General features: G+C 41.7%; 1 protein-coding gene across 4 annotated transcripts in view; it reads left to right on the top strand.

The window, feature by feature from the left end:
- The window catches only part of PACRG (parkin coregulated), a 387264-nt gene that overhangs the window by 252548 nt on the left and 111835 nt on the right, over positions 1 to 22881 (top strand). The window contains exon 5 of one of the 4 annotated variants that reach the window (XM_053295394.1): positions 15899 to 15993. The exons of the other annotated variants lie outside the window; for them this stretch is intronic. Coding sequence (XP_053151369.1) covers positions 15899 to 15978 — 80 coding nt within the window. The 3' untranslated portion in view covers positions 15979 to 15993. Of the gene's footprint in view, positions 1 to 15898; positions 15994 to 22881 lie in introns of those variants that run through there. 4 annotated transcript variants of the gene reach the window in all.

Genomic DNA, 22881 nt, shown 5'->3' on the forward strand with positions numbered 1-22881 from the left:
GTCTTTAATTATTGAATATAAGATAGCCACTGATTTCATTTGGATGGCTGTACATTGTTGTTCCTTTAAAGTTCTTATTTTGAAGCTGATGTCTTTATCTGTGGGTTTGCTTTGCCAAATGATAACAAAAACATTGTAGGAGCAGGCCCTGTTATTTCTTTCAAGGTAATGACAAAGTTAAGGATAAGTGGAGCGTAATTTGAATGTTTTAGCAAAACCAGCAGAGTGAAAGGAAAGATTGCACTCTAAACATTCTCTGAATTTTTGCATTCATATTGAACTAGTTCTGACTAGTTATCCTCATGAACATTTGCTATGTCGCAAAGTGCATCCATGCATCTTTTTAATGCCATGTAGTGTATTTCTGGCTGTCCCACAGAGACATACTTGTTCACTGCAATGCTTTCCCCTGTGTAGGTAATTCACAGAAATGCTCTAGGGGAGCAGTTGGAAGCACAGTATGTGAATTAGGGTCAACACAAAAGTTGCCTGGAAACTTCTTTCAGAGTTAAGTAGGGGATAGCAGGGAGCATTACTTGGGCCATGATGGCTTTGTAGCTATGGGAAAACTAACAGAAGCCAACATTATGCTCCAGCAGACCAGCTGAGAGCAATTCAACACTCTATGTGGCAGCATAACCAGGTTTGCCTCTTGAGTATACAATCAACAAGGAGTTCTCCACACAGCAGGCTTTATTGCGAGTTTTCTGGGAGGCTTTACTGTGAACTCAACATTATCCCAAAAACCCAGTGCAAAAAGTGGATTTTTTTTACACCGGATATAAATTGGGCTGCACTCTAATGAACAATAAAAACCAGAATTTTATGTGAAGTGCTCCCCAATAGCTCTCATGGACTTTGGGGTGAGATCTGCCCAATATGTGAACACACACCCTCCATTCTGGATGAGATGCGACCTAACGGGCTTTAAAAGCCCTGTGTGAAAAATTTGCAGGGAAACATAACCAGTCTCTGCTCTTTGAGAAGTGTACTTGTGTGACACCCAGGTTTGTCACATTCACACACTTCACATCCACATTTTTTGACATACTCCTATATCTATATCTATCTATCTATCTAGAGAGGCCTACTGGGGAAGCGGGTCAGATGGCTGCCAGTGCTCTTTGCTGATTTGAAGGAATAAAATGGGAGACAACTGAATGAGCAAAACTAGATGCAGATATATCTTAAGATTTCTTGAGATATGGTGGCTTCAAACATTGCTTATATTATCATTCTCCATGGGGGTCATATCCACATACGAAAACCTTGTACTAGCCCCTAGTAACTTGTTAGCAGATATGTTGCTCTGTTCGTTGAAATGTTCCATCCCTTCTTCTGACAAAGTTATTTAATAATTTTCTGCATGACCAGATTCAAATGTTCCCATCGTGACACCTCCCAACATAATAATATTTCCAAGCTGAGGGGTGCACAGGATTTCTCAAGAAGTTCTTCTGCACAAAACCCTTTGAAAATAGTAGAAGATTCACAAAGATGTAGGTGTTTTAACTTTCAATTAAAAATGAGTTGTAGCTCTGACTGAGATGTCTGCAGTTAGGTATTCCTATGTATTATATTTACATATCAGCAAATTATGCCATTTAAACAAGTATATGTTAAAGAACAGGCAGACTAGGTTTTGGAGGGGATGTTTTTAATTCAAGAGGATGTTGAAATGTATTTAGCAGGGCTGCAGACTTTAATCAACATATTTAAAAAACCTAAAGCTTCAGCTGATTAATTGCTGGTGGCCCATTTCCAGGCTTTCCTAGATGATAGTGAAGCTATTCCCATGATTCCAGCCCAGTTTCTGTGGATTGTGAGAATCGCCAGGCTCGTGAGTGAGCCCGGTGGTTCCATGGCAGCTAGCCCACCTAATTCCCCCTCTCCTTAAACCAGGTTAATGGAGCGAGCACTCCGTTAACCTGGGGTTTTTTTTTGGCCCATGCACTGCCCTCAAGGACCTACTTCTGGACTGCATGGAGCACTTCCAAAAAAGGGGGGGGGAGATCAGTGACACCCCCCCCCACATGAGCACCAACACTTCAGAAGCATGGATGTTATCACTGTGCACTTGCTTTCTTTGCTTGCACAGGGGTGTTAGTTAGGATGTTGGCTACTGTGTTTTGGTGACTTCCTAGAAGCCAGGTGCCAGATGGTGGTGCTGTGGGACTTCGGTTCAACCCCATGGGCTTTGGTTTATGGGCTCCCACGAGGTTCCATCTTTCCCCATACTCTTTATTGTATAAAATATAATTAATCAATTTATTTATTAATTAACTAAGCAAGCAAGCAATGTATTTGTGAAGCTACTAGAAGAAGTAGTCTAGATATCTGGGCTGTGATGCCAATGGCACCCAACTCTATATTTCTTTTGCATCAGATCCCAGGGAACAGCAGGGGTACTAAATGTGGTCTAATGATGGACCGCATGTGGGCTAACCAACTTATCCATATTTATTTATTTAATTTATGTAACATATTTCTATACCACCCAAAACGTGCGTCTCTGAAAGATATGAAAGAGATATTGCTGGTCAATAGGAGATCCCTTCTGGGAGAGGGTGTAAATCCTGTTATGAATGAGGTTGCACTCCCTTTGAAGGACCAGGTGTGTGTGTGTGTGTGTGTGTGTGTGTGTTCCTGGACCCAGCTTTGCTCCTAGATGGCCAACTGGCAGTTGTGGTGAGGAGTGCTTCTGCTCAGCTTCTCCTAGTATGCCAACTCTGTTTCTTCCTGGAGAAGGTTGATCTGGCTATATTTATTCAATCTAGTTTTGTAGATTATGAGCCCTTTGAGAACTTTGGTTGAAGAGAAGTATATAAACAGTAGTAGTAGTTGCGGTAGAAGTGAAAAGTCTTTAGAAACTTCAGCTGGCACAGAATGTGGCAGTTAGAGTACTAGGGAGGGTCTGATTCTGGCAGCATATGAATCTCAGTATGCTGGTTTGGATGAGGCCTCCCCAGTGCACGTGATTAAAAGGAAGATGTGCCAAATGCATGCCATCATAATGTCCTTTGCAACATCCCAATGTCCTCCTGGTGCATCCTTTTATTATGTGGGAGGATGTCTGAATGCCAGTTCTACACATGCTCTTTTATTATGTATTATTTTTGTTTGTTTATTATGTTGTTTTTCTTTCATTATAAACTATTTGTAAGCTGTCTTGAAGGCTGTTTCTAGGACCAACAGGCAGGATATGAATCCTTGGATGGCTGAGTGAGTGAGTGAATACGTAGCTTGCAATACCAGTATTTGCACCATTTAATTTTACTTGTTTGTAGTTCAAGGTCCTGAGAAAATTTTTGTTATCATTTGAAAGAAGTAACTTGGGACTAGAAGGGCACATGGCTGTCTTATATAATTATATCTGTTTCCTTGTTCCATTGTTGCAACAACTGTAATTAAGTTTTTAACAAATTCTGATATTTTAGAGTTAGTTCGCTTTGCAAGTAGTCGGCTGTAAATTTAAGTCCACTTATTTTTTAAAGTATATATAATGATACTGGCATTTCGTTAAAATGCATTTTTAAAAGTGCCAGATTAGCAGACAGATTTGTCCCACTGCAGCTTAAACCCTGATAAACCTGTTGAACCTGCTAAATTATATTTTCAGAAGATAAATATTAGTAGACATGTTTTATAGCTGCTTCCCTCATACAAGGAAATCTTATGTAGATTAAAGTTTTATTCAGCAAGAATTCCATTTTCTCCTTCTCCTTTCCTCCCTTTTCTTTTCTGACTCCCCTCCCCAACACACACACATTCTCTCTAGGACACACTTCTCAAAAACAAAACATAAAAGATTACTGGATAGAATACAACTACGGATGTGTGAATCGATTCAGGTACAGATCAATTTGTACCCAAATCTAACTGACTTGGGTAATTTGGAGGCAGAACAAATTGCCCCTGTAGCCCATTAGCTAGATTCAGGACCAAATCGTATCACGCCTGATTTGGTTCGAATCAATTCAAAATTCAGATTCTTCCTATCATTTCCCCGAGATTCCCAGTTTTCATTTTTTAAAAAGCTAAGCTCTAGCCCTTGTAGAAGTGGAGTTATGCAGCAAAATGTGCAGTCACTATTTTTCTAGTGTTTGGATTCTTTGGTGTATAAAAACCTTTCCTCAATGAATCCCTATGAGTGGGGGGGGGGGGGGCGTGGGCAGGGTGTAGTTGATACATGGCAGTTGACAGTTGGCACTGTCCAGCCAAAATGAACAGAAGAAATGAAGGCGTATAATGAATCCTTATAGGGATTCATTATGAGGAAAAGTTATTTGGCACCAAAGAATCTAAACACTTCAATATTCCTAAGAGTACGCCACTGCCTTGCAGGTGGGGGGATGTAGTTGACACAGGGCAGTTGACACTGTCCAACTGCAGTCAAAATGAACAGAAGAAATGAAGGTGTGCAATGAATCCTCATAGGGATTCATTATGAGGAAAAGTTATTATTTATTTATTTATTTATTTATTTATTATTTGATTTATATACCGCCCTTCCAAAATGGCTCAGGTCTCTATTAGAGACCAAAGAATCTAAACACTTGAAAAATAGTGACTGCACATTTTGCTCCATAAATTCGCTTCTTCAAGGGCTAGAGCTTAGCTTTAAAAGAAAAGAAAAGAAAGAAAGCTGGGGATCCACATTAGGGTTAGGATAGGTGACTTTGAATCCCCATTATTAATATGGTGGAAATATACAAAATCAGTAAAAACTAAAAAGAAATCAGTAAAAATCAACCAAGTGCCTCACTGCCTTGAATTTTGGGTGGTAGGTGGCACCTTTAGGGACCTACCCACCACCCAAATTCGGTGCCCATAGGACCTTTATAAGTGGTCTGAATCAATCTGAATCCAAATGAAATCCAAATCGAATTTGGGATGATTCAGGGGGAAAGAATTGGACACAAAACAAATCGGGGTGATTCGATTCTGGTAGAAATCTAACTGAAAAAATCAATTTGTGCACATCCCTAAATACAACATGCCTGCAGGGTTCTTGGATCACTTGGGTAAAGCAATTTAAATAAATAAATAATGATAGGAAGCATGCTGATATGTGACACAGGAAATTCATTTGTTTGACAAAAATGAGCAAGTACCTTGGACTGGTATCTAAAATAAGTGTCCCTTGATTTAGAGAGGAGTTGCAGTGTTGATACGAGAGAATGTGAAATAGATAAGATGAATTATGTGAATCAAAATATGCAACTCAATCAAGAACTGAAGGATGAGTCTACTACAGAGCTGAAACAATAGAGAAAGAAAAATAAAACATTACCTCTGATTTGTTTGATTTTTACTTTTAAAAAAATGCCTGCATACCCCTTTCTTAGTCTCAGTGCAGGTTACATAAAATGCAACAGACACACTGGACCCTGCTCTGTGCAGGTCAGACCATTTATCCCCATTACATCCACTCTGATTGTCAGCAGCTCCCCAAGGTCTTAAGCAGGGGTCTTCCTCAGCCTTGCTACTGAAGATGCTACTGATGGCAGAGAGTGAACTTGGGACCTTCTGAGTGCCAAACATTGTACCACTGAGCTGAGTGCTGTATCAGTGAGCTAGGGCTCACTTAACCCTAAGTAAAATAATATACAGCTATAATTAAAAATTAAAGAACAATATAACTCTATGCAAACCAACAAAAATTAAGCTGAGAAACCACGACTCAAGAGAGCCATTCATCAAATCAAACTTTTACAACTACCTGAAATATATAAGTATTGCGGTGTCTGCAGAAGGCCACAACAGAAAGGTTCATCCAGGCCTCCACAGGGAGATCATTCCAGAGCCTCGGGGCAACAGCAGTAAAGGCCCCACTCCAAGCTGTTTCCATCTCATGTAATCAAGGTAAATGAAGCAGGAGCTGATCAGATAATCTGAACTGATGTGGTGGTTCATACAGGGAGGCAAGAGATATTGAAGTGAACCCTCTGCATTTTCAATTGGAATACTGCTGCTGCTTGCTGCAAAACTGATTGAAGAAGATGGCTGAGTTCTCACAATTACAGCAATCCTGGTTAATCAGAATTGCCAAACCCCACAGAGTTGATGGTGAGAACCCAGATTTTCCTAGTTGTCTGTTCTGGTTAACTGAAGCAATTTGACCAAGATTGCCCTGAAAATCTGGGTTCTCACTATCAGCTCCAAGGAGACTTTAAAAGCTCGCTGATCCTGATTAATGTTTTCACCAGGATTGCTGTGATTGGGAGAACCCAGCCAAGATGAAGTACTTATGTATATTGCTGCTGTTGTTATTTATCATCATCATCATCATCATCATCATCATCATCATCATCATCATCATCATATTTGCAGATACTGTCTCATAAGACACTCAGGACAGCATTTACTCATTATACATGACATAAATGATGTATGTCATTTAACTCTCACAACACCCTTGTGATGTAGGTTAGACGAGGCCTGGTGCCTTTCATCAAGGAAGCATATGGAGAGTCAATCTATGAACAGCTCACCCTGCAACTGATTGCAAGGTTTAGTGGTAGATTGGACCAAACTGGTTCCTCATGTCTCCTGATCCCTTCTAGGCTGAAATTTAGCTTTAAGCCATCTGAAATGCTGACAGTACAGTGCAGCAGCAATCAGGTCAACAACTCCTGCTGCTATCAAGCTACCACTCAAGGCGTACGAACCTAGGTCTTCCTGCCAGTTTATGGTCTGCAACCCTTAGAGATAGTGAGTTCTGAAGAGCTGCCCAGTCAGCTGAGCAGGGATTTCAACCAGAATCTTCCACAACCATACCCAAAACAATACGCTACGTTTCGCTATACAGGCTCTCTCCAGCTAGACACAACTAGACATACAAGGTGAGGAATGTGGAACATTCTTCCCTAGTGGTTAAAACATTTTTTCTTAATTGATAGAAAGGTATTTTTCCCCTGTTTTGCCCCTCTGCCTGAAGTCTGTTTCAAACTTGCATAAAAGGAAACCATGAACATATGAAGTTCCCTTATACTGAGCGAGATAATTAGCCCACCTGTTTCGCTATTGTCTACACTGCAGAGTAGTGGCTCTCCATGGTTTCAGATAAGGGATTTTCCCAACCCTCCTTGGAAGTACCGGAGAACCTAGGACCTTCTGCATGCAATGCATGTGCTCTACCACTGGACTATAGACCCTCCCATAAACTGTACAGAACATAGCTGAGAGGTTTGTAATTAACAGCAAGGACTAACATAGCTGAAGGACAGTCTCCCCCTACCATATGTAAATACCTGCCCCTGAGGACATCTATAGAGTGTTGCCAGCTTCTGAAGTGTAATTGACAGTGATTTGCAAAAGAGCTTTTTCTGTAGTGACACCTAGTTTATGGAATGCCCTGCCTCACAAGATCCATTTGGCCTCATCTGTTCCAGAGTTGTTTTGTCCACTGATTTTTTTTTTCTGTTTAGCAAGCCTTTAAACTGTCTGATAGTTAGCTTTTGTGTATAGTACTATGTTCTCCTCATGGTTTTTTATTTGGGGTTTTCCCCGCTATCTGTTTTTATTTTGGTTATTTTTTTATCATAATTGAGTTTATTGTTTAAAATTTTGTTATTATACACTGCAGTGGGCATTCTATGTTGAAATGGAAAAGCAGGATTCTTTTCCTGAAGAGAAGAAGAAGAAGAAAAGATAAAAAAGTTATCTCTGTCCATTCTCTCTATTCCATGCATATTATTATACACCTCATCAAGTCTCCCTGTAGTCGCCCTTTTTCCAAACTAAGGAAAAGCCTCAGATGTTGTAGTCTTGCTTCATAAGGAAGGTGCTCCAGGCCCCTTATCATCTTGGTTGCCTTCTTCTGTACATTTTCCAGTTTGACCATGTCCTTCTTAAGATCCCTGCTAACTGGGCAAAGAGGCACCTTTTACCGTGGTGATTATATTTATTTAGCAGGGGGAGAGTAACTGTCCCTATCCACACCCAGCACAGGACCTCCAGTGACTGTTGCTGGGGTCTATCTTGTGTGTTTTTTAGAATGTGAGCCCTTTGAGGACAGGGAGCCATCTTATTTATTATTTCTCTGTGTAAACTGCCCTGAGCCATTTTTGGAAAGGCGGTATAGAAATTGAATTAACAACAACAACAACAACAACAACATGGTGAGACATAACTTTAATAAATCTATACCGGATCGGTTGTCACCCGGGTCAACAAGGACCGTGCCAGGTGCTGGAGTCCCTGGACATCTGGTGGCAAGTGGGCAACAGGACTCAGGATCTTCAGTTGAACAACCAGGGCTGGAGACTGCAAGGTTACTGGAAGAAACGTCGCTTAACCGGAAAAAATATACGAAAAATGCCAAGAAGGAAATAATGATCTGCTATTACAAGTCTAGTCCAACTAGAAGAGGTTATTTTAAAAGAATGTACCAAATTTGGAAAGAGAAGCATCCAGATACAGAAATAACAGAACAAAGGCTAGCAGACCAGAGAAGATTCATAATAAGAAATAAAGTATTCACAGGAGTTGAGCTGGAAGAACTGCAAAGAACAACACAGGCTCAAGATATGGAAGAAGAATTACCACCAACTGAAGCAGTTGCTCAGGCGCAGGTGGAGGAGGTGTTGGAAATAGAGGATGCCACTGTTGCTGAACTGTTTCAAAATCAAAAGCAGGCAGCCTCCCCTTTGCCTTCACCTCAAAAACCCAAATGCCGTTTAACAGAAAAGCAACAAGAACGAAAGCAAAAAAATAACTGAGCACATGAACCAAACAACCACCAGGGTTTGACTTCCAGCTCTAAAAACAGTTGCCCAAAAACAACTTGCTCAGGCATTAAAAGATGTCAATGCTGCACTTGCAGAAATAACAACCAATAATTTGCAAAAAGCAAATGAATTAATGTACAGTGCAGTAACAATAACACAAGAGCTCGGATATAAGATCAGTGGAGCTGTAAAAAAAGAAAGCAGTACATCACCTAAATGGAAGATTCGATTAGAAAATAAAATCGCCAGGCTCAGATCAAATGCTAGTAAATTGAAAGATATGAAAGACAAGAAGCTGAAGAATAAAAACAACAAACAGTATCTGATCCAAAAATACCACCTAGATTCAAGGAAAATTAGAGAGGTCCTGGAAATAATAAAGCAGCAAATAACAGCAGTGTCAAAGAAGATTAGAAGATATGAAGCCAGAATCACACAACACAGGCAGAATCTCCAATTCCAGTCAAATCAGAGACGTTTCTACCAAAGCATAGAAGGAGAAACTGCAAGAAACGTAGAAACACCAAATAATGAAGAAACAGTGCAATTCTGGGGGAAATTATGGGACAATCCAATAGATTATAATCAAAAATCAGGCTGGATAAAAGAGGTTGAAAAATGTAACAAATGCAAGATCTAATAATAACACCAGAATTAATAAGAGAAAAAGCAAAGAAAATTAAAAATTGGACTGCGCCAGGCGACGATGAACTGCATGGCTTTTGGCTTAAACACCTAACAAGCCTTCATAAACAACGATCAAAACAGTTCAATCACATTTTGTAAGGAGGTGATATTGAACAATGGCTAACAACTGGGAAAACTCATCTCATCATGAAAGTCCCAGCCAAAGGTGCAGTTCCAAGTAATTATAGACCGATAACCTGCCTGCCAACCATGTTCAAATTATTAACTGGAATAATAGCAGATGAAGTGATGCAACATTTATTAACTAACAAACAGCTTCCAGTTGAACAGAAAGGAAATTGCCCGAACACCAGAGGCACAAAAGACCAGCTACTGATTGACAAAATGATTTTAGAAAATTGCAAGAGAAGAAAAACCAATCTAAGTGTTGCATGGATTGACTACAAGAAAGCCTTCGACTCCTTGCCTCACACATGGATACTAAAATGTTTAGAAACAACTGGTGTCAGCAAAAATATTCAGATATTTATAAAAAAAAGCAATGAGCATGTGGACTACACAGTTAACAATCAATGGCGAGACACTTGAACAGGTTAGCATTAGAAGAGGCATTTTCCAAGGGGACTCACTATCCCCTCTGTTGTTTGTAATCGCCATGACCCCACTTTCACAAATACTAAACAAAACAGGCCTTGGATACCAAACATCTAAAACGTCAAGTAAAATAAACCATCTGCTGTACATGGACGATCTGAAGTTGTATGGAAAGACCCAGTCAGAAACTGAATCACTGCTAAACACTGTCCGTATATTCAGTAGCGATATAGCAATGGAGTTTGGACTAGACAAGTGTGCTGCATTAATCATGAACAGAGGAAAAATAAGAAAAACAGAAGGAATCGAACTGCCCAATGGAAGCAAGATCAAGAACCTGGAAGAGAAAGAACATTACAAATACTTGGGCATTCTCCAGGCTGATAACATTGCACACAATGAAGTTAAAAGAAAAATTGGAAGTGAATACATCAGGAGAGTTCGAAAAATCCTAAAGTCCAAACTCAGTGGCGGGAACACCATACAAGTCATAAACACCTGGGCTATACCTGTTATCAGATACACTGCAGGAATAATAGACTGGACCCAGGCAGAGCTAGAGACGCTGGATCGTAAGACCAGGAAAATCATGACCATCAATCATGCTCTGCACCCGCGCAGTGATGTAGATAGGCTATACCTCCCTCGCAGCTCAGGTGGAAGAGGAATGCTGCAAGTCCATCAAACAGTTGAGGAGGAGAAAAGAGGCCTTGAAGAATATATAAGGGACAGTGAAGAAGATGCACTTCAAATGGTCAATTACAAGAAACTATTCAACACCAGTGAAACAAATGGGGCCTACAAGAAAGAACAAGTCACGAACCGAGCAGAAAAATGGAGAAATAAGCCCCTGCATGGTCAATATTTGCACAATATAAGTGGAAAGTCAGACATCACCAAGACCTGGCAATGGCTTAAGAATGGCAACTTGAAGAAAGAAACAGAGGGTTTAATACTGGCTGCACAAGAACAGGCACTAAGAACAAATGCAATAAGAGCAAAAGTCAAAAAATCCACAACAAACAGCAAGTGCTGCCTTTGTAAAGAAGCAGATGAAACCATGGACCACCTAATCAGCTGTTGTAAAAAGATCACACAGACTGACTACAAACAAAGGCCTGACAAGGTAGCAGGGATGATACACTGGAACATCTGCAAAAAATACAAGCTACCTGTAGCCAAAAATTGGTGGGGCCATGAAATTGAAAAAGTGGAAGAAAATGAAGATGTAAAAATATTATGGGACTTCCAACTACAAACAGACAAACATCTGCCACACAATAACCAGATATAACTGTAGTCGAGAAGAAAGAAAAACACGTTAAAATAATTGACATAGCAATACCAGGGGATAGCAGAATAGAAGAAAAAGAAATAGAAAAAATCACCAAATACAAAGATCTACAAATTGAAATTGAAAGGCTGTGGCAGAAAAAGACCAAAATAATCCCAGTGGTCATTGACGCCCTGGGTGCAGTTCCAAAAGAACTTGAAGAGCACCTCAACACCATAGGGGCCACAGAAATCACCATCAGACAATTACAAAAAGCAACTTTACTGGGAACAGCCTATATTCTGCGACGATATCTATAACAATAACAACAATATTGACAATAAAATTCAGCCATCCCAGGTGCTTGGGAAGGACTCGATGTCTGGATAAAACAAACCAGTCAATAACACCTGTCTGACTGTGTAAACAAGGAAGAATCCCTAGCATGGAATTTGCTGTTTTCACAGCTGCCACACATTGGGTTGACACTTTCAATGAGCTGTCCACCACAACTCCAAGATCTGTCTCTTGGTCAGTCACTGACTGGTCAGTCACTGGCCTAGAGTGTTTCTAAAGAGGTGCTCTAGGCCATTCTGTTAAGAAGTCTGCATGGACACGTACGGCAGAGTTATCCCGGGTGGTGAGGAAGTATAATTTCCGCTCCTTCTGCCTCAAATCAGCTCCCGGAGATACTCTGCTGTGACGCCTTTAGTGGGTTCTTTGCGGATAAAATCTCCTGTATTCGGGCCGACTTGGACTCCACTATTTCTGCAGGGTCTGTGTGGGAGGTATCCCGCGATCGCTCTTGCAGTGTTAGGCTGGATCAGTTTCAATCTGTGACTCCTGATGACGTGGACAATCTGCTTGGGGTGGTACGGCCTACCACTTGTTCTCTGGATCCTTGCCCGACCTGGCTGCTTCGATCTAGCAGAGAGATTGTTGGAGATGGCCTAGTTAATATCATAAATGCATCGCTGAGGGAGGGTAGGGTGCCCCCTTGTTTGAAGCAGGGATTGATTAGACCACTTCTTAAGAAGCCTTCTTTGGATCCCTTAGTGATGGACAGTTACAGGCCAATTTCCAATCTCCCTTGGTTGGGCAAGGTGATTGATAGGGTGGTGGCTGATCAACTCCAGGCAGTTTTGGAGGAAACTGATTATCTAGACCCATTTCAAACTGGCTTTAGAATGGGCTATGGGGTTGAGACAGCCTTGGTCAGCCTGATGGATGACCTAATTGACAGAGGGAGTGTGACTCTGTTGGTCCTCTTGGATCTCTTGGTGGCGTTCGTTACCATCGACCATGGTATCCTTCTGGGTCACCTGGGTGAGTTGGGAATAGGGGGCACTGCTCTGCAGTGTTTAGATCCCAGGTGGTGGAGGTTGGTGACAGTCGCTCATCAAAGCAGGAGCTGTTATATGGAGTCCTTCAGGGCTCCATTCTGTCACCAATGCTTTTCAATATCTACATGAAACCGCTGGGTGAGGTCATCAGGAGATTTGGTGCTGTTTATTATCAGTATGCTGATGACACCCAAATCTACTTCTCCCTTTCATCTTCAGGAAATGGCACTCATTCTCTAAATGCCTGCCTACAGGCAGTAATGGGCTGGATGAGGGATAACAAATTGAAACTGAATCCAAACAAGACAGAGGTGCTCATTGGGGGGGCTCAGAATCTGAGGAGTGAGTTAGATCTTCCTGTGCTGGAGGGGGTTACAGTCCCCCAGAAGAAGCAGGTGCGCAGCTTGGAAGTACTCCTGGACCCAGGCCTCACCCTGGTTTCTCAGGTGGAGGCCATGTCCAGGAGTGCTTTCTGTCAGCTTCAGCTGTACCCATTCCTTGAGGAGGATGACCTCAAAACAGTGGTGCACCAGCTGGTAACCTCCCGGCTTGACTATTGCAATGCGCCCACGTGGGGTTGCCTTTGTACGTAGTTCGGAAACTTCAGTTAGTTCAGAATGCGGCAGCCAGATTGGTCTCTGGGGCAACCTGGAGAGACCATATTACGCCTATTCTGAAACAATTGCACTGGCTGCCAATATGTTTCTGAGCAAAATACAAAGTGCTGGTTATTACCTTTAAAGCCCTGAACGTCTTAGGCCCAAGTTACCTTAGAGAGTGCCTTCTTCTGCATGATCCCCACCTCACGTTAAGGTCATCTGAGGAGGTTCATCTCCAGTTACCACCAGCTTGTCTGGTGGCAACTCGGAGGCGGGCCTTCTCTATAGCTGCTCCGGGGCTGTGGAATGTGCTCCCTGTGGAAATCCGCAGTTTGAATTCTCTATTAGCTTTCAGGAGAGCTCTTAAAACGTATTTGTTTGGCCTGGCTCTCCAGGTTTTTAAATCTGTTTTAATATTCTAACCCGATTTTGGGGCTTTTAATCACTGTAATTGTTTAATTGTTGTTTTAAAATGTTTTTAAATTGTTAATTGTTGTTTTTAAATGTTTTTAAATTGTTAATTGTTGTTTTATTGTTTTTAATTTGTTTTAGCTCTTGTAGTGGTTTGTTTTAATTGTAAACTGCCCTGAGCCATTTGGAAGGGCGGTATATAAATCAAACAAACAAACAAACAAACAAACAAACAAACAAACAAACTATCATGGTCCATGGCTATGCTTTCCTCAGGTAAGGGAAATTAGTGTCAAATAGGTGCAGACCAATCAACAGCAATAAAATACTTAATGTCCTGTGAGAAAAATCCACCTTAAGTGGCACAGTGGGGAAATGCTTGCCTAACAAGCAGAAGGTTGCCGGTTTGAATCCCCACTGGCACTATATCAGGTAGCAGCCATATAGGAAGATGCTGAAAGACATCATCTCATACTGTGCAAGAGAAGGCAATGGTAAGCCCCTCTTGTATTCTACCAAAAGAAAACAACAGGGCTCTGTGGGCGCCTGGGGTTGAAATCGACTTGACAGCACACTTTACCTTTGCCTGTGAGAAAATGTGTCCACAACATGGATGCACTTGAAGGAATGTAAGAGGGTAGACAACGTGTTATTGAAAACAAAGAGTTGCTTTATTAGGGGTACAGAAAGTGAAAAGGGGATGTTTAGCTTGAGGTATGTTATCAGTACTGGGAAGGGAAAGAAGCTGGAGGGTAAAAGGGAGAGAAAGAGCAAAGCCGTTTGTCACAGCTATCTGTGTCTAGGTAGGGATCTATCTCTCTGGGTGGCAAGAACACAAGAGTGCAGGAGCACAACTGAGTGGGAAGAGCAAGGTGCCATTTTGAGTTTGGGTGGGGGGGAGTTATAGGCAAAAACATGCCTTGAGGCATGACTGAGAAACTTAAATGAAGGAGTCTAGTAATGGGCCTCCTTCAAGAATATTTAGGATTGTAGAAGTCTTGCTCCAAATAAGGCATGAATATTGGGTGTTGATCAGGTTATGTCAGGGCGGCTCCCTTGTATGCTCCTTTAGACAAAGAGATGTTCATAAAGAAGGAGGGGGCTCATCATGCTGTCTGGCATTACTCAATCTTCTGATAACAGCTGGCAGGAAATTAGGTGAGAAGTTTTTTTAGCCTTGAAACTTCTTGTCATCTTACATGAGAGGAAGAGTGCTAGCATTCTTTCCCCTTTTGTCTCTTTTCATCTCTTATTTGGGTCTGCCCCACATCTCTCTCTACCTATGCTCAGATGCAGTCAGAGAAGGGCATTTCCTTTAGTCAGTTTCAATCATTTGCAAAATGCCCTGAAAGGTATCATCCATTCACCTTGTCAGAACGACCTTTTATCTGAAATGCAGCCAGATCTTCTCTTCCAAAAGCAGTCTAGGGGAGAATGGCTAAGAGCAGGTCTGCTCAATTTAGGTCTCCTAGCTGTTTTTGGACTACAATTCCCATAATCCCCAGGCACAGTGGCCAGTAGCTAGGGATTATGGGAGTTGCAGGCCAACATCTGCAGATGGGTCGAAGTTGAGCAGCCCTGGCTAAGAGGCTACATTTGAGAGGTACCCTGAAGCAGTGGTGCTCTTACCTCTGGACTTTGGTCCCAAAGCCCAGGGCCTCCACACCCCCTGGGGGTCTCCAAAGCTGTCCTGAGTGATGTGGTTACCACTTGCCTGTACTGTGCCAGGCAGCCAAGTGTGATTATGTCCTGTGCCAGGTGTTTTAGAGACAGCAGTGGGGAGTGGGGAAATAAATATGTGGGATGGGAATGTGTTAAATTGTGAGTCAAAATGTTTCTGTTAATGCATATTTGCATAAATATACTGTTGTATATTCTTACATTCTTGTGCGGCCAGTTGCTGCTTGTGCCCTCAAGAACCCATATATTAAAAATACCACATGTGTCATGGTGTGTGTGTGTGTGTGTGTGTGTGTGTGTGTGTGTGTGTGTGTGTATAGGGATGATGCTTAACTTGCAGCCAGGGAGGAATCCAGCGGAGGGGTTCCCACCAAATTACCAAGGTGTATGTCTGCACTGAAGCACTCCAAAATGGCATGACGAGCGTGGTTGGTAACAACTGCTTTCCTCTTCTCCACAGTAGACTTGGCAAAGAAAGTTCTCCAAAATGGTTAATAGAATGAATAGAACAATCCTCCAAAATATTCTCTCCATTTCTAATTAATACATTGGCAAATATTCTTTTCCGAGTCTACTCCATACTTCCATTCTGTTCTCCTCTTCTTTTTTAAATCCAAGGAGTGAGGAAAAGGAAGCGCAGCAGTCGTCAGCAGAGATGGGTGGTAGGTCTGGTCCCCCCAATCCTACACTTGATGTGACTGCCTCAGTACACCTCATGGAAGAGCCAGGCCATGTTTGTGGGCAGATATGTTATAATGGAATTATAATTATGTTACCCGTTTGTAATAAAAACAAATCTGAGTTATCAAACTGAATTATTCTTCAATTTTATGTGAGCAAAGACAACACATTGAGCTGAAAAGAAATTAATGTTGATGGGAGATACAATTTAGTAGGCTATTACTCCCTTTTGTAAGATATAGATTCATTAACAGATATTTTTTATTTGTATTTTAAAATAGTTTGCTTTGTGCTAGAAGCAAAACCTGTGAAGCAAAGCAAAACATGCATCTCTAAGAAGGTATTTATTAATGTGGGTTTTTCATTTGATCTGATATTTTATACACTACTTGTTATCTAGTGAATTTAAGGGGTACAGAGCTTGGTTTTGTTTGTGGTAGGGGATGTAGATATCCTTTATAGTGTGTGTGTAACTATAATATATCCCTCACACTGAATTCCCATTTACTGCATTTAATATTAATCTTGGTGCAAGAAAGATATTTCTACATTTCTTGTCATTCTGTGGATTTTATCTTTGTGATTTTCTAAGGTTGGTGGAAACCGCTTTCAAGTAAAAAGCTTATATCCTCCCTTTTGTCCTTGTCTTCTGTTCCCATAAAATGACCCAAAGCATACAAGAATAGATCTCTTTCAATAGATTCATGTTTCAATCCAAGAATTCTGTCTTTAAAATACCAAATAATATTTTGATCTTAGAACTACACCTTACAATCAAGGTCAAATTTTGTCCAATGAGGACCAGTTCAACCAGCCATCCAACTATTTTAGGAATTAGTTCTAAGATATCTTGAGGAATTAGAACAAAATCCTCCTTGGGTATCGAATAATAGGAGTTAAGCTGAAAGGGACATGCTACAGGATCTCAGTATGGATTTTTAAAGCTCAATAAACTTGTTATTTTCTTAAATCTGTGAACTGGTTCTCCATTTCCCCACCACTTGTTTTGTGCTTCTCAATGAAATGACTAGAACTAAGTTTCATTCAGAATATTTTCATTGGAAATGTTCTGCAAACTCCTAGTTGTTAGAGAGAGAATAGATTGTATTCATAGTTGGCCTCAGAAAAGAAATAATCAGAATCAGAACCTTTATTATTATTACAGTCACTAACCAGATGACAACAATAAAACATAATGAGAAAGGAAAGATAGTAAAACGGGAATATATGGAGAAAAGACAAATATGTATTCTGACAAGCTGAAAGGTTTAATGTCAGTGTTGTTGCTATGATAATTTTTTAAAAATAATAATAATTTACTTTCAAAATTCAACTTTTAAAAATATTTACCAGATTTTGTAAATAAAAAATAAAATGTCACCTGAGAAATTCTTTCCAATGAAACTTTGCCATTTTAAAAGTTATGACAACAGAATACAGATGGCCCTTGTTATCTGCAGTTTCAGCACTTGCGGTTTCATGTATCTGGCAATATATACCCAGCCTCATTATCTGTGGTAAGCATTTCCACATATCCATGGTTTTCAGTCCATGTACTTCACTTATATGGTCACACTCTTGCTCATGGGTTTCAAGGAGGATGGTGGAGTGCTTTGCATTTTTATTTTTATTTTTAGTTTGTTGTGCTTCTAAAAACCATTTTGGGTAGCATTTGGCAGCCTTGGGTTAGGGATGTGCACAGAATTGGTCCGAAGGCCCTTTATGGGCCTCTGAACTGGTTTGAAGAACCAGTGGTTCTGCCAATCTGGTTCCGGTGGGGGTGGCTCTTTAAGGGTGGGGAGGGTGCATTTACCCCTCCCGCCGCTTTCCCCCTGCCGGCGCTCTGTATATTCTCCAAAATCCATGGAGCGGCAGCATACCTCCCTGCCACCCCTTCCCCCGTTGTTGGCCGGAAATAAGTAAGTACTGTGTGCACGTGCGCTCACTGCACTCATCGCACGTCACGCACTTCATGCATGCAACGTGCGTGTGTGATGTGTGACGTGCGCAGCGGGCACGCACGTGGCAGCAGACACACATTACTTCCTTATTTCCGGCCAAAAACAGGGGAAGGGGCAGCAGGGTGGTACGCTGCCGCCCCATGAATTTTGGGAAATATACAGAGCGCTGGTGGGGGGAAAGCGGCAGGAGAGGTAAGTGCACCCTCCCCCACCCTTAAAGAGCCACCCCCACCATCATCAGACTGCAGCTCTGCGGTTCCGTATACATCCCTACCTTGGGTGGCATTTGGCATCCTTAGGGAGACATTGGAGCCTTTAAGAGCATTGCTCTGGAGCTTTTGGCAGATCTTTGGAGCTATTTCTGTGGAGCCTTTGCAAGCCTTTGGGAGACTTTTTGAGCCATTCCTGTGGAGCTTCTTAGAGGTGATGGGATTTCTCTGAACCAATCAAGAGGAGTTGACAGTGGAGGAATTGGAGGATATCATACAGGCAGCTCCTGAGAGTGAGGAGGAAGAGGAGGACATGCTCCCCAATCCTTCACCACAAAGAGGTTGTCTGAGATTCTGTAACTGGGGACTGCCTTGGCTGACAAGGTATTTCAACTTGATCCCCTGATGGAGTGCAGCATCAAGTTCAAAAGGCAGCTGGAGGATGCTTTGCAACCCTATAAGGACACCTACCAGGTTATGCAAAGCAAAATCAAGCAAAGCACCATCACCAGCTACCTTGAAAAGGTAGCCACACCCAGCACCACACAGTCATCATCGGAAAGCAACACCTTCACTTTCTACAGCTTCAAGGAGGAGGAGGAGGAGGAGAACAATACCAGCAGCAGGTCTGCCTCTCCAGGGCCTTCTTCTGCTACCTGGTCGTGCACCCATCAGAAGACTGGAGCTGGAGTGCTGTGAACTCCAGCACCACCTCGCTGGAGTGAGTTAACTCCTCTGGTGCAGCGAGTTAACTTCTCTGAATTATATTTTTGATTTTTGCTACTGCGGACTGGAGAGAGCTGGAGTGCTTCAAACCCCAGCAGTGGAGTAAGGTAACTCCTCTACTTTTGTTTAATTCAATTCAATTTAACTTTGTGCTGTCTGTTTGACCAACCTTCCAACCAACCAGGCCAAGGGGCTTGTGCTGCTAAGTGCTGGACTTCAATTGTGGGGTGAAAACACTTCAGAATTCTGCATTACTGGTGGAGCAGTGACCTTCCAGTGCTGGGGGAGCTGGAGAGTGGGAAAGTGGGAGAGCAAGAGAGCTAAGATGGCCAAGGTACAGTGCTGTGCTGCATCCTTATTTTTGCTTTCCCCCTGTATGTTCAGTTATTTTTCTTGCGTTCCGGAACCTAACTACCCAATTCCCATTGACGTAAGGTTTCATTATCCATGGTTTCGTTATCCGCAGTTGTAGGCCAGAATGGAGCCCCTGTGAATAACCAGAGCCACCTGTACTTGCACATTTTAATATTAATTCACAATGTAGAATTCATGGGAGAATAAATCATTTGTGCATACCCCACCACTACCAATGAATCACTTTATTATGTAAAAACATTTTTTTCAGATCCATCTTCAGAATTGGATTCTGAAAAGGCCATAGTAAGCAAAGAAGTACCTATTGAGGTTATTTTTCCAAAAGACAGTGGGAAATGATGGTGTAATGTTGATCTTAATGGTACTCTGTATTTTATGGTGTTACCCCACACTCAGTAAACAAGTTTCGCAGCCAATCCGAGAAGTTACCAAGACATGCTTGACACTGGTCAGATACTTCCTTCAGGAGGGGCACAATCCGCATATCAGGAGAAAGATAGTCCTGGCCATGACCATCATCTAAACATCCAGAAGCATAGATAGATCCAGTAGCACCTCCAAACTACAAATCTGATTTTGGGGGGAGAATGTAATTCCATCTAAAATAAATTAAGCCATATATTTTCAGTCAGCTGGACTGTTTGCCATCAACATTTTTGGATTCAGGTTCAGTCTTATCCAGTTCATAGCAGTCTGCAGAAACAGATTCAGGGATACCACTGTGATACCTGGATTAGGAAAAAATGAGAGAGAGAGAGACAGAGAGAGAGAGCACTCAGTATTGTCTTCACAGACTGGCAGTGGCTTCTCCAAGGTTGCAAGCAGGAATATCTCTCAGTCCTATCTTGGAGAAGCCAGGGAGGGAACTTGAAACCTTCTACTCTTCCCAGAGTGGTGCCATCCCCTGAGGGGAATAGCTTAGAGTGCCCACACTTCTAGTCTCCCTTTCATATGCAACCAGGGTGGACCCTGCTTAGCTAAGGGGACAAGTCATGCTTGCTACCACAAGACCAGCTCTCCATGGTCTAGATCAGGCATCCCCAAGCTGCGGCCCTCCAGATGTTGCTGAACTACAACTCCCAGCATCCCTAGACACAATTTTTTGTGGCTGGGTATGCTGGAAGTTGTAGTTCAGCAACATCTGGAGGGCCGCAGTTTGGGGATGCCTGGTCTAGATTCTAACTGGGTGATTTACTCCCCTTCCTTTTCTCCAGATGCACATCATTCACCATGGTTACTGAGTTAGTCTCAGTCCTAAAACCTGCATATCTGGAATTAATGATATTGGTCAGCAGATTCTTGATTTTTAAAGGGAGAAAATGTTGCTAGCTTTGTCATTATTATTATATAACAAGGTGGCTTTAAATCTGTGTTGCCTGTCATGTGTACCTAGGTCTTGGGTGCTCCTCAGTATGAGCTTGTTTTAAAGGCAAATGTTGAAATAAAAAACCTATCATAACTGAAATAGAAGGATGACATTATCAGCATGTTATGAGTGTGAGAAAGCATTCATAGTGCTTTGCAACCTTTCTGATAGTGCTTATTACAACATGAGCACTATAATTATTTTCTCCAAACAAACTAATTGCAGTGTTTGCTTTCTGTTCATACATTAACAAAGCACCCACCCTATAATTTTATTCACTTAATATGTGTTTGGTGACGAGTTGGTATGAAAGTAGCATAATCTACACTGACTCCTCTGAACAAAATATGAAATGTAGCACACTCTTTAAAAGAGCATTCCAAATGATGTCTGTCAGCGCACCCCACAACCTCATCTTTGTGTGCTTCGAATTTGGCTTGTAAACCAGGGGCAGATCCACCATTGGGCGAACTGGTTCAAAGAACCCAGGCTGCCACCAATCAGGGGCCATGAGCGCGGCCCCAGACATGCCCCCTGCATCTGATAGCAGACGCAAGGGCATTATTTCAATCCCAAATGGGGCTGCGTGGCACAGTTTGGAAGGGAGATCAGCCAGCACTGCATTGGGCATGCCCAACTGACACTTAGTAATGTGTCCCATTGGGTACAATAGCTCTAACTTTTGAGTAGACATTTTGAGTAGGATTGCGCTGTTAAACATATAACTATAGGCAGGTCAACCACCTGTGCTACTCATTAGCAGAATTCTTCTCAGAGCATGTAGTTTAAGCCAATTCAAAATTAAAATGCATTAATCAATGCATTTGATTATTATATGTGGGACTGCCTTTGCAATGACGTTAGAAACTTCAGCTGGTTCAGAAGCTAAGAACTTGCTGAAGTGAGCATATTTGTACAAGAAGATCTTCACTGGCTTCTAGTTAGTTTCAAAGTGTTAATTTTAACCTGTAAAGCCATAAACAATCTGCAACCAGGATATCTGAAGGACTGCTCTCTCCCAGATGAACCTGAGAGTCAGCTGAGGTCTCATAAGGGGCCTCCTGGCATCATAGGGCAGCTGCTGTGTGTGTGGTGATAGTGGCAGTGTTGCTACCAGAAGCCCACTTGTGCAACTCCCTCCCTTGGTATGTTCATTCAGCACCACCTGTGACCTTTTTTAGGTGCCAGACAAAATCCATTCTTTTTGCCCCAGTCTTCGGTGTTAGAGCTTTTGAGTTTCTCCTGCTGTTATTCTGTGCAATTTGCATCTGTGCAATTTGCATCGTGGATTTCTCAGACTCCTAATAGTAAATTAATACTGATTATTTTTACCATTTTAAATTGCTGATTAGTTCATTGATTTTTTTCTATCTGTGTAAACCATCCTAAAGACCATGTTTGATGGAAGGGTGGGATATAAAGCAATCTAAATACATAAACAGAAGGAATAAAGTTTGAAAAACACTGTTTCACTAGTTTCTTTTCCTTGTGACACTGAAATCAATTAAGTTCTGATAAGCCAAAGAGCAAATTGGTACATTGTTAAAGCAATCAACTCACTGGGGAGTGTTTTTATGTTGTAAAAGGAACAGCGAATGCCCAAAGGACAAAATTTATAAGGATGGAATCATGCAGTAAATTATTGGACTGGAACAGTTTCTAGCACTATGTTGTGTAGTGAAATTTATTGAGCAGAAATGGCCTTAATATAGAAGACTTGCTGGTCACTTTAAGATTATGCATTGATTAATGCATTTAAATTTTGAATTGGCTTAAACTACATGCTCTGAGAAGAATTCTGCTAACGACTAGCACAGTTTGTTGACCTGCCTATAGTTATGTTTAACAGCGCAATCTTACTCAAAATGTCTACTCAAAAGTTAGAGCTATTGTACCCAATGGGGCTTGCTCATAAACAGAGGAACACCTAGGCAATTTGGGAGCCAAGACCTAAAGGCCTTTGGATGCCCCTGCCCCTCCACACACACACCCTGGCTGCAAGTTAGGCATCATTGCCCTACACACACACACACACACACACACACACACACACACACACACACACACACACACAGAGTATTTTTTAACATGTGGATTCTTGAGGGAATAAACAGCAACTTAACTCACAAGAATGTAAGAATATAAAACAGATATATTTATGCAAATATGCTTTACTAGAAACATTTCAACACACAACTTAACATATTCCCATCACACATTTTTCTTTCCTCACTCCCCCCTTTGTCTCTAAAGCAGAGGTCATGCTCAGCAACCAGCACAGAT

This window comes from Hemicordylus capensis, chromosome 1 (assembly GCF_027244095.1).
Source record: "Hemicordylus capensis ecotype Gifberg chromosome 1, rHemCap1.1.pri, whole genome shotgun sequence".
Taxonomy (NCBI): Eukaryota; Metazoa; Chordata; class Lepidosauria; order Squamata; family Cordylidae; genus Hemicordylus; species Hemicordylus capensis.